This window comes from Leptonotus elevatus, chromosome 16 (genome assembly GCF_054856555.1).
Source record: "Leptonotus elevatus isolate MCC_2025b chromosome 16, RoL_Lele_1.0, whole genome shotgun sequence".
Taxonomy (NCBI): Eukaryota; Metazoa; Chordata; class Actinopteri; order Syngnathiformes; family Syngnathidae; genus Leptonotus; species Leptonotus elevatus.
Window position 1 is genome coordinate 18671787 of NC_141254.1, and position 11668 is coordinate 18683454.

The 11668-nt window shown below is 47.6% G+C and overlaps 4 protein-coding genes across 4 annotated transcripts; 1 reads left to right on the forward strand and 3 right to left on the reverse strand.

The window, feature by feature from the left end:
• Positions 1-63: 63 nt before the first annotated feature.
• LOC147161159 (claudin-4-like) lies at positions 64-2206 on the reverse strand. Its single transcript, XM_086097924.1, has 2 exons — positions 2071-2206; positions 64-1582 (listed from the first exon to the last, which is right to left on the reverse strand). Exon 2 carries the CDS (start codon positions 1571-1573, stop codon positions 626-628), a length of 948 nt encoding a protein of 315 aa, XP_085954050.1. The 5' UTR covers positions 1574-1582; positions 2071-2206; the 3' UTR covers positions 64-625.
• Positions 2207-2601: 395 nt separating this feature from the next.
• On the reverse strand, positions 2602-4855 carry LOC147161160 (claudin-4-like). The gene is made up of 2 exons (XM_086097925.1): positions 4517-4855; positions 2602-4410 (listed from the first exon to the last, which is right to left on the reverse strand). The coding sequence occupies exons 1-2, from the start codon at positions 4754-4756 to the stop codon at positions 4093-4095; spliced, it is 558 nt and encodes a 185-aa protein (XP_085954051.1). The 5' UTR covers positions 4757-4855; the 3' UTR covers positions 2602-4092.
• A 1187-nt stretch (positions 4856-6042) lies between these two features.
• Positions 6043-6675, reverse strand: LOC147161161 (claudin-like protein ZF-A89). Its single transcript, XM_086057568.1, has one exon. It carries the CDS (start codon positions 6673-6675, stop codon positions 6043-6045), a length of 633 nt encoding a protein of 210 aa, XP_085913694.1.
• A 169-nt stretch (positions 6676-6844) lies between these two features.
• Positions 6845-8672, forward strand: LOC147161162 (claudin-4-like). Its single transcript, XM_086098435.1, has one exon. The coding sequence runs from the start codon at positions 7916-7918 to the stop codon at positions 8561-8563; it is 648 nt and encodes a 215-aa protein (XP_085954561.1). The 5' UTR covers positions 6845-7915; the 3' UTR covers positions 8564-8672.
• Positions 8673-11668: the final 2996 nt, after the last annotated feature.

An 11668-nucleotide genomic window follows, 5' to 3' on the forward strand; every position in this document is an offset into this window, starting at 1 on the left:
GTTTGACCAGCCGCAGGCAAAACTGGTCATGACGACTTCAGGACTCGCTACGCGGGAGCCATCTTCTTTCTCTGCTTATATTTATTTAAAATAGGTTTGGTCCAAAAAACGATCACAGTTTACTGCTAACATTATTAAGTGCACATTAATGTCGAGAATGTTTTCAAACAACAGCCTGTACATTTCATTATAAGAGGTTACAAGTTATAAATGTCACATTTTGCTTTTTTAAATAAAATCACACATTGACAGACATGAAGTAAATGCAGTTGAAGATAGAGTTGAGGTCACGTGTCACACTTCCTGTCACAGAACACAATAAAGACACGAAAGACCAAAACTCGAGTCAAAGAGACCAATTGAGTTCTGTGAAGTGTTGTCCAGGTCAAAAGGTAGGACTTGGACTTGGTTATTAGTTTAGTCTTTTTTTTCTCCTTCTTCTCGCTACTTCTTTTAGCGTCTTATCCTTTTCCGTGGAAGTCTATCCTTCTGCATCCTCCGCTCTTCCATCGCCAAATCTGTCAAGCCTTGCTTAGCCCTTCCTCAGTACTCTCTTGCAGTAGGACTTTGATCTGCGCATGCCAAAGAGACAGCTAGTCCAGATCTTTGGTGTGTCAGGTCCAGGTCAAAGGTAGGTCTTTGAAGGGTTGGAGGACGCATCTTCATGTTGGCTCCCGTCAGAGTCCAAGGCCTTCTTGTGGTCCTGCTTGTCTGGTCCCGGCTGAGACACGGCAGATGGTGCGTCAGTTTGTTCTGAGGGTGCCGAGTCCATTCGCTTCAGCTGAGACTTAGTGGACGGTGCCAAGGACCTCTCGGAGTTCTGTCCAACATACCCCCAGGTGGTTCCGCCAGGGGGCTCGGACTTGGTGGACGGCGGCCGGTAGCCGGGAGGTCCGCTGAAAATCGTCCCCATGGGCCTCGTGGCCGGGACCCTACGGAGGGAGCCGGTGGACGAGCGGACCATCAGGTATCGAACGGATGGGCTCTTGTCGGCGCTGTTCCTTTTGAGGGGGCACGCCGAGCTGATGAACAGCCCCCCTCCCAGGATGAGCAGGATGGACGCCCCCCAGCCAATGTAGATGGAGGCGCCTATCTCACGCCGCTGAGCGTCGATGGAGGCGCTGTAGAACTTCCGGACCACTGCGCCGGCCACCCACGAGGTGGGAATCAAACACAGCAGTCCCGCCAGTATGAGAACCGCCCCCGCTGCCACCGCCACCCTGCCTTTGGACCCGGACGCCTCCCGGTCCAGGAAGCGGGTGCACTTGCCCCCGACGAAGGCCAGGACCAGACCCGCAGCGCCGGCCACCGCCGCCAGCACAGTGAGTGCACGGGCCGCTTGCAGGTCCGCGCTCAGCGCCAACATGGACTCGTAGGGCTTGCACTGGATCTGGCCCGTGCTCTGGACCACGCAGGTCATCCAGATGCCCTCCCAGATGGTCTGCGACGTGACGATGGTGCTGCCCACGAACGCCGTCACCCGCCACGTAGGCAGGAGGCAGCTGATGATCACGCCCGCCCAGCCCAGCAGGCACAGGCCGCTTCCCAGCAGCTGCGTGCCCGTCGACGCCATTGCGACCGCCTGCGGTGGAAGGCCAGACATCGGTTAGCCGAGGAACGTTTGCGGATGGCGTTTGCTCGACGCGGGTCAGTTGTCATTGGCGGCCAATTATGTTGGGCTCGGATGGGACTTACTCGCTTCAACGGGCAAGAAATAATTCATCCAAAACGCGCGTCAGTTGATCAACTCCAATGTAGCAACGCAGTGACTTTAAGCAACATCTTAACCTCAACAACATTCAAAGGTAGCAACTCACAGATGTCCAAACTGACGGCACCCGCCAAGCTGGAAAAACCTGCAAGCGTTTCAAAGCGAGACCTCCCTCGCCGCCCACCCAACCCGCATGTTACAGGATACATGAAGTCCACCCAATGCCAATTTATGTCCGAGCATTTGGTCAGATCTTCCTGTCATGACTGCCTCCATCTCACAAATGTCGTCTCGCAAAGACAATCAATCGAGCGCTTAAGGATGAAAATGTCTTGTTTGTTTTCCACAACATACTTTACCTCAGATGTCGTTTTCTTCTTCTTCTTCTTCTTCCTTGTTGTTGTTAGCGCTCCGCATGCGACGCGTTCTCCTCTCTGTTGTTTTGGGCGTCCTTCGTGTCACCTGAGAGGGACTCAAGTGAGGGCAGGTGCATACGGCCACACCTGCTCTGTGGGGAGCTGAAGGGGCGGAGCCTCACACCATGACATCATCGCTTCCTGTTCTCGCCCCTCGCACAACGTGTGCTGCTCACCTTCTTTAATGTGGCCCACTGAACAGTTACAAGATTATTTTATACAATCATTTTTGCATTTTTTTTTTTCAATTGGTTTGTCAGAATCTATTGATTCATTAAAGAAAATCACTCATCTAATTCAGTGAGTGGAAATTGACACAGATATCTTGTTGAATAATTGGTGAATTGGTGAATCGATGAATAGGAATATACATTCAAGCAGCTGTGTGTGTCATCTGGCGCCCCCCAGTGACTGGGAGGTGAAACTGTTGTCGCTTGTAATGGGATACTATTCACTGTAAAATAAAAGTGCAGCTCAGTTGACAATAATATTTTATTTACAAGCTATCATATTTTACAACTTGAATTTTCAAAAAATATTAAAACAAAATACAACTGGGTAGAAATGCAAGTTAAAACTTGCAGCCCACAAATTGGATGTGGCCCACAACTTGATAAGAAGCGGACAAAAGAAGGGATTTATTTTGTACCTATTGTGGAGTCGCCACTGTTGGCCATCGTTTGCTTTTTCGCTGCTCCAAAGTCACCATAAGACTTTGTAGTGGATTTTGAAGAACAGCTCACGAAAGAGACTATAAACGGTTGGTTGACAAGTGAGTCAAATGAAAAGTTACGGCGTTAACGAGGGCCTTGCTGTGACATCATTACAACAATTATAAAAATACATATTTTACGAATAAAGTCAACATAATGACATCATCTTATTTTAAGATGAGTGTTGTCTTGCTCAACTTTGATATATCAAAGATTCTTTTGGACCAGAACTCATGAAATGAATTTGTGCCAGACACCAAACAATAGCCCGAAACGGGAAATCCTTTTTCTGTAGGTCCAATGAATGATGGGACATGTTGACAACTTATCAAGATGAAGTATTGTGGGCTACCTTCAGGGTGCTAAAGTGGCACTTTGAGATATGAGTTCAATTGCTTCTGTGAACAAGTCATAAGTCAAAACGCTCACATCTCAAATCATCTTTCTCCAATGAAATGAATGGAAAGCCGTTCCAGCCTCCACCCCTAAAAAAATTTTTTTTGATCATGTTTGTGTTTTATCATTAGAATATTGTTCTTTTAAAAACACACACACTAATAACACAAATAAATTGAATGTAAGGAATAAGACAGTTTGTGTTTTTTTTGTGATTCTGCTGTGCCTGTATTGGCCACTGGGGGGCAGCACTGTCATGCAGACACAAAAACCAAGAAGAACAGACTTCTTTTTCTTCTACTACCGCTGTGAGTCCTTAAGATGGTGTCATTTTAGTCGTTTTTCGTAGAGGATAAAGAATATATACCTGTATGTATTGTTATATGATTTGTAAACATGTGTTGGTCCACAATTTGCATCCAAATGTCTGTTGCTAATTGACATTTTATAATTCATGTTAGCATTAAGCTAGCATGCCTGTCTCAAGCAATTAGTATGCTAGTTTGAAATCTAAAAGGTCTAAGTTTTCTATTTTGTATTAGATTAAGTCAACTTTAGCTGGGAGTGGCAATAATGAAACGCTTTTTTGATGAGTTTGTTTGACTTGTAAGTCGGCTCATACGTACCTCAAGGCGGCGCATATGTGAGGGCTAACGCACGTTCTCACAGCACGACAAAATGGCTGACTCACTACAGGGCACGATGTAGAGGACAGTATGATTTTTTTTGGACTTCTTGTTTTTTGTTATCTGACCTCAACAATTTTTGCTACAATTGGTGTCAAAGTTATTAGTGCACTAAACAAAAGTTGGAAAAGCTGCCACCAAAACTGTAAGAGTTGACAAAGTGCGCGCCGTCAACACTTGTAGATGGAGCAGACAAGCACCCCGCCGATGACGAGCAGCGCCCCAGAGGCCCAGCCCACGTAGATGGAGGCGCCCAGCTCCCCTCGCCGCCCCTCGGAGGGAAACGGGTCAAAGAAGCCCGTGATGATGGAGTGGGCCGACAAGCTGACGGGAATCAGGCACAGGACGCCGGCCAACACGAAGGCCACGCCCGCCGACAGGCCCACGTTGTTCTTGACGGGCCAATCGTGACGCAGGAAGGTCGTGCAGCGGGCGCCCACCACGCTCAGGCCCACCGCCAGCGCGCCCACCCCCAACGACACGCACACCTGCGGGAAGGTTGCATAATATTTGCTGCCTTGCTCAAGAGCCCAGCACTACTCCTAGGACCCCGAGAGAGTCGTAAATCAGTGGAGGGTTCGCGCATATACGCACCAGCGCCCGGGAGGCCTGCAGGTCGCGAGGCAGAGCCAAAACGGAGTCATAGGCCTTGCACTGGGCGTGTCCAGTGCTCTGGATGACGCAGTTCATCCACAAGCCTTCCCAGAAGACTTGCGCCGTCACGATGTTGGAGCCCACGAAGGCCGACACCTTCCAGGCGGGCAGCCCGCAGATCAGGCCCGTGCCCAGCAGACCCAGAAGGCCCAACAGCACGCCCACCAGCTGCGTCCGCATGTTCTTCTTCCGTCGCGTTGTTGCTTCAACGTGCGCCCAGACGCCTCAGAGTTGGTGGTGTGGCCACACCCACCCCGGAGTCAACAATGCGGCTTCTCTTGCGACGCCCCAACGCATACAAAGCATGGAGGACGATCACCTTTCTGGCTCAACCTGATTGCTCACAACAATCAGGGGAGGAGGAGGAGCCAAAGGGAACATTAAATGGCTCCAAACAACAAAAGTCTTGTTTTGACCAGTTCAATGTTTTCCTAGGCCTCTATCGTATTATTCCACATTTGAGCTCTTCTCTACAGTGTTACCATTCATATGAGTAAAACTTTTTTTTTTTTTTTTTACCCAAGCACTATTGCAGCACAAAATTCAGCAACTGTTTCTCAAAAAAATAAAAAATTAATAAAAAAAAAGTTACTTCTATTGCCACTTCAGTCAAAATGGGCCATCATAAACTTAATCTTTATAGTTTTTAATTCCGTTTTTGGCAGCACATTTCAGGCCAGTAGTAGGTTAAAAAGTGGCACACAAACTAAAAAGTGAGCAGTTTTGGCTATAATTTTACAAAGTTGGTTTTAAATCAACGCCTTAAAAATTTTAAGGAAACAAAAATTTGAACCATTTGCATCATGAGATGATTTGGCCAAAAATGACAAAAAAATAAAAATAAAAAAATACTTATTTTAAGAGGGTGACAAAATATTCCACATCCATTAACACTCATCAAGTGCACCTGCTGCACACTAGTTAAACAAAATTGGCAAGCTTGTGCGAATAAACTCATTTCAAACATTCACATGAAGCACGAATAAGTCCTTAGTTGAAACAGTCAGAAGTTAGTCATAGCCCACGTTTGCAAGTATATGCATTTTCCAAAATTAAATTTTTTAAAGTTAAAATTTGAGGCCCTTTTGGTGTCAAATGACATTTCGGCTAACGTGCCCACAAGGAAATTAAACTGACTTGTAGGTCAAAACACTTTGCAGAGTGCAGCATTTAAATGCAAACAACCCAAATCGACAACATGATAGCTCGTTGGTCAGAAGTGGTAGGCCTATTTTTAGATTTGCAGATGATAGGATTGCATCAAGTTGGGAATCTGAAGGCGAGCTCCCTCCCAACAGCAACTTTATCAAACATTTCAAAAGCAAGTTTAACAATGTGGACTTTAACCTATAATTGAAAAGATGGAACAGAAGGTGGTTACGATTTAAAAAAAGGTGACATTTATTAAAAATCCAAAATCATGACTTCATAAAAAAAAGAGAAAAAAAAGGAGAAAAGACAAAAAGTCACACGTAAGCGCCCCCACTGGCGGCCGACCGTGGAGCAGAATATTTCACAGAGTATTTGCCATCGCGGACCCCGGCGCACTGGCAGCACAGCAGCGCCCCTCCGATCAGCAGCAGGCCGGCCGCCCCCCAGCCCACGAAGAGCGCCGCGCCCAGCTCCCGCCTCTGCGCGTCGCCCAGCAGCGGGTTGTAGAAGTCCCGGATGACCACGTGGGCCGACCACGACACGGGGATGAGCAGCAGGATTCCGGCCGCCACGCACGCGGCCCCCGCCACCACCACCACGCGGGCCTTGGCCGGCCGCTCCTCCAGGCAGTTGGTGCACTTGCCGCCGGCGCCCGCCAGCAGCAGGCCCAGCAGCGCCACCAGGACGGCGACGACCACCAGGGCGCGCGCCGCCTGCAGGTCGCGGGGCAGCGCCAGCATGGAGTCGTACACCTTGCACTGCATCTGGCCCGTGCTCTGCTTCACGCAGTTCATCCACAGGCCCTCCCAGAACACCTGCGCCGTCACGATGTTGTTGCCGATGAACGCCGACACCTTCCACATGGGCAGCGCGCAGGTGACGATGGAGCCCGCCAGGCCCAACGCCGCCAGGAAGGCGCCAAACAGCTGCATGCCCGCTGACGTCATCTTGCTCTGCTCGGTGAGGATGAATCGATCGTGCGTGAGGATTCTGACGGAAGCGTGAGAATGCCGGCCGTTTGTCCACCTCTGCGATTTAAGCACCTGGCAGGGCACCGTTGATTGGCTGGCAGCCTTAACAGAGATTGGAAACACCTGTGGAGGCCCGATTACGTGCACCCCGCATGTTTTTTTGTGGGAGAAACAAGACAAGAAGGTCAAGTGCAAAAAAGGTCAGCTGATCCCAAGGTGGCAATTGGCCGGTTTTCGATTCAATCAAACGCTGAATTAATTCAACATCTACTTATGACCTTTAATAAAAAAAAAAATGAAACATTTGAGAGGAGAAGTAAAGTAAAAGCATTTTAAATAAGAATTTAGCTAAAAATAAGCAAGGTGATAATCACTTCAAGAAGTTTTTTTTAACATCAAATTGTCTAACTTCTCGGAATTTCATCTTGATTTTTACACATCTCTTATTTTGGAAAACATTTGAGCTGATTTTCATTGACAGAATCAGCATTTATTTAATGTGCATTTTTCGCACTGACAATTTGAAATATTGTCTTATTTTTGAAGAAAGAAATGGAAAGTTTTTTTTATTATTTTTTTTAAATCACTTTTGCTCAAGGGCTTACAGCAGCACCCCGGACCAGTTTGACCAAAATACTTTTTTTCCCCCTCAATTCTGTCAAGTTTGAATGGGAGTGACAGAGAAAGGGCTTGTAGCAAACACACTTGACCTTTGTTTATACATTTACGCATGAAGTTTAGAGCTACTGAACGCAGAAAATTGAATTCCGAATCGCTACTGCCACCTGTGGCCAAAAAACGAAACTGCATTTCCCTTCTTCACATACACAATGCGCACGTGACGTGACATCCGCGGACAGGGGGCGGAAAATTCGAATCCAGACTAAAAACTATTGGCCAGACGCTTGCAGCAGTTAAGTTGTTAATCTACTAATTAGAAAATGTTTCAGTCATAAATAGTAAAATAAAAAAGACTATTGTAACGATATTTTTTGGGCAAATTGTTACAAAGTACAGCTGCAGGAGTCTCTTTTTCAGATTTTCAACAACTGCGAGTGGCTCTTCTGGAGCGTCTCCGTGGCAATAAGCGGAGGTTGACCCCGCCTCCTGAAGGGTCAGTCGAAATGGGCGTGGCCTCTTGACGGACGCTCTGAGGAGGAGGGGCGGCCCGCTGTACAAAAGGGCGCCTCGGCGCTCGGTCCCCCCTCACACAGCGATGGCGTCTCTGGGCTTGCAGGTTCTGGGCATTGGATTGGCGGCGCTGGGCTGGACGGGCAGCATCCTGGCGTGCGTGCTGCCCATGTGGAAGGTGTCGGCCTTCGTGGGCAACAACATTGTGGTGGCGCAGGCCATCTGGGAGGGCCTTTGGATGACGTGCGTGGTGCAGAGCACGGGCCAGATGCAGTGCAAGGTGTACGACTCGTTGTTAGCGCTCCCGCCCGACCTGCAGGCGGCGCGCGCCACGGCGGTCATCGCCATCTTGCTGGCGCTGCTGGGCCTGCTGCTGTCGACGGTGGGCGGCAAGTGCACCACCTGCGTGGACGACCGGGGAGCCAAGGCCCGGGTGGCGGCGGCGGCCGGCGCCTTCTTGGCACTGAGCGGCGTGTTGTGCCTGGTGACTGCCTCGCTGCCCGCCCACGCCGTCATCCGCGACTTCTACAACCCGGCTGTGCCCGACGCCCAGAGGAGGGAGCTGGGGGCTTGCCTCTACGTGGGATGGGGGGCTTCGGGGCTGCTGCTGACGGGGGGCGCCCTCCTGGGATGCCGGTGCTCGCCAACGCCGCCGTCATCGGGCGGCGAGCGATACGCCGCCTCCAAATTCTCGGCTCCCAAAGCTGGAAGTCCCGCCAAGGAGTTTGTGTGAAGACCCGCCACGCTTGGTGGCCGATTGATGTTGGACTAACCTCCGCACGCATGCGCCAGGACGCGTTTCCTTTTTTTTTTAGACTTTTTTTTTTTGTAACCCTTGTAGCACTTGCATGTATTTGCTTTATGTAGCAATAAATCTGTTTTGTATTCTTCTTTGAGCAGCTTCTTTGATTGATTGACAACTGAAGTCAACATTTTCTGTTGACTTTCCATTTCAGCCCAAATAATCTGACTTCAGTCTTAAGTCTGACTTCAAATCCCCTTCGGGTCAACGTTTGCAGTGAAAACAAAAGAGTCCCGATGAGTGCTAATGCTAACGTTAACGATGAGCCGTAAGTTACGATTTGCTCATTTCGGAAGTCTTCAAAGTTACTTTGCCAACATCAGAAAGTGATGATCCTTCAATATGCTACGGTTCTTCATATTTGGATTGTCAGGTGTCCAACGGGTGGCCCTTGGGCCAGACGCAGACCATTACATCGTTTTAGGTGGCCCGCTAACGCTTGTCAACTTTGTTTGTTTTTCTTTTGTTTGATCTTTGCACAAAATGCGTTTTTTTTTTCCACTTTTACAAGCAAATGTTTTTAGCAAATCCCCTGTTAACCTAACTTAATAGTAATAATACTAATATTAATATCCAAAATTATTACTATTGTCACTATTTTGCATGACTTCTGATGTCAGATTGCATAAGAACGAAATGCAGGCTCACATGCAACATGGCTCGACGTATGTTGACATTCCTGAAGGTGGTCTTCATTTTGCCTGGGAGGGTTAACCTCCTCGTTCGAGAGGCTGTCACATGGCGCGAGTCGGTGAACAAAAAGCGCATGTCAGCGCGCCATAAAAACAAGTCATGATGGAGGACGCGTCTTCCCGGCAGACGCGCCGGCGAGCATTCTTGGACCGCGTGGACGCGTTTCCCGGCAACGTCCGTGCCAGCGCTCTTGTCTCCGTGACGGTGAGCTGAGATTTACTGAGCCACCTTGAATGCGCACTCACGACTGGGAACGGCCTGACACCAAGAAGTCTTTGGAGCAAAACTGCCACTTTGTGACTTTCTTTAACATCGATGACAACTTCCAGTGACCAATCAATCGGGTACCTGCGCATTTTTGGCCACACCGTTTCTTAAAGTTTCATGAACAGTCCTAACATCAAAGACAATTTTACAGGCTTCAACAAACCCGATTGACATGATTTTGTAAATCACAAAGATAAAGCTAAGATTGTTAGACTGAGCGAGTGGAAACATTTATGACCTTAACCACTGCGACCAATCTTCAGTACTGCTCACGCACACGGCTGCCCCACACATGACGTGAGGACTCCTGACCCGGTTTTGGGCTGCTCCAAATCCGTCTGCTGCACAGCAAAATCGCCAGTGTTAGAGTAACACTGAGTAGTGTTAGAGTAACACTGAGTAGTGTTAGAGTAACACCGAGTAGTGTTAAATCTAACACTAGAAATGTGTTTATATGTGTCCACACCAATGAGTGTAAATCTGACACTTTTCAAAGTGTTACTTTTTTCTTTCTTTTTTTTTACACTTAATCAGTGTTACTCCAACATTGTATAGTGTTAAAAATCGACACTGGTAAACAATGAATTGTGTAGAAAATACTCAAACTCAAAAATTCAACTCAAACTAACACTACTTCATTTATAAAGCGTTTCTCCTTCTTACAAGGCCGTCGAAGTGCTTTTGACTATTGATGACACGGCATCAGGAGCAACTTAGGAGTTCGGCATGTTGCTCAAGGATACTTTGACAAAGTTACTCCGGCCTGGGATCAAAGGTGCACCCTCAGGTTCGGGAGTCGGCCGTTCTGCCACAACAACCACAACAAACTGGATGTATGGCTATTGAAATGCCGACAGCAAAAAAAAAAAAAAAAAAAAAATGCCGACAGCACGCTGGAAATTGGAAAGTTTGCCCGTCACCGGAAATGAGGGTTTGGTCAATTTAACACTCAAGGTTACGCTTAGCTTCTGCTTCAACACTTGAGGAAATTTACTCCGACAGAATAACACTGGAAATTTAACACTGACAGATTTGATGTGTGCTCACATGCTGGCCTTCTTCTGGGCTTCTTCTGGTCTTTGTTGGTCTTGACTTGCCTCACAATTGACTTTGGCATATCACGCCTTCTTTTTATGAGCTCCAAATTAGTCAGAGCCAATCAAAAATGTTTGCTTTTTGTGCTCAGAAAGGTGATAGGTCACAGACACAAAAAAATAAAAAAAATAAAAATGCACTTTTGCTTTTTAGCAGCCTAAACCAGACAGAAGCTTGCAAACACAAAAAGGAACGTCATTCTCTTTTTCGTCTCTTTGTCCTCCATCTTTTTTCTTTACACACACACACACACGGGGACATCCAATTAACATAATGCATTTCCGAGCCCCTTACCCTAACCTTAACCATAATAACTGATTGCTTAACTCTAACCTTAACCCCAACCAAAATCGAATTCAAACCTAAACTCTAAAAACCAAGTCTTGACCCTCAAAAAGAGGTCTGGACCACTAAAATGTCCCCACATGTCGGTCGTCACAATGATAGTTAAACCTGAGAAATGGGCCTCATAATGTAGCAAAAAAACCACACACACATGCACACTCACACACGCACACACACACACAAGCACAGAATGAAAAGAGGCCAGAGGCAACAGCAGCAGTTGAGCGTTTTGCCGTCGATCTGGTTTGGGTGCGGTCAGCAAGCTGGATGGAGAATTTTCTTTGTTCCCTTTACGAGTCAGCGCGTTGACGTTTTCAAGAGTCTCAAAGACACCGCGACGCTTTTCATCGCCAGCTCATAAATGAGCAATCACGCACAAATCAAGCAAATGCATTTCAAGGACGAACGTTGCGTCCTTTCGTTAGCGTCGGGTAAAAGTTTCGAAACTCGAGCGTCAACTGTTTGCTGAGGGCTCGGGTGCTCGCCAAATGTATGTGTGTGCGTGTGCATTGTTTGTACAAGTGTCTGGCTATTGATGAATGACGTTGATCTCAACTTGTTCATTGTGTGTGAGATTGCATGCAATTGTTTACATGTGTGCGCGTGCGCGCGTATAAATAAAGTGAGTGAGTCCCG

Coding starts and splice junctions, on each gene's coding strand:
- LOC147161159 (XM_086097924.1), bottom strand. CDS start 1,573: ATGGCGTCGACGGGCACGCAGCTGCTGGGAAGCGGCCTGTGCCTGCTG.
- LOC147161160 (XM_086097925.1), bottom strand. CDS start 4,756: ATGCGGACGCAGCTGGTGGGCGTGCTGTTGGGCCTTCTGGGTCTGCTG. Junction 4,411..4,516: donor TGCAGGCCTCCCGGGCGCTG/GTGCGTATATGC, acceptor ACCTTCCCGCAG/GTGTGCGTGTCGTTGGGGGT.
- LOC147161161 (XM_086057568.1), bottom strand. CDS start 6,675: ATGACGTCAGCGGGCATGCAGCTGTTTGGCGCCTTCCTGGCGGCGTTG.
- LOC147161162 (XM_086098435.1), top strand. CDS start 7,916: ATGGCGTCTCTGGGCTTGCAGGTTCTGGGCATTGGATTGGCGGCGCTG.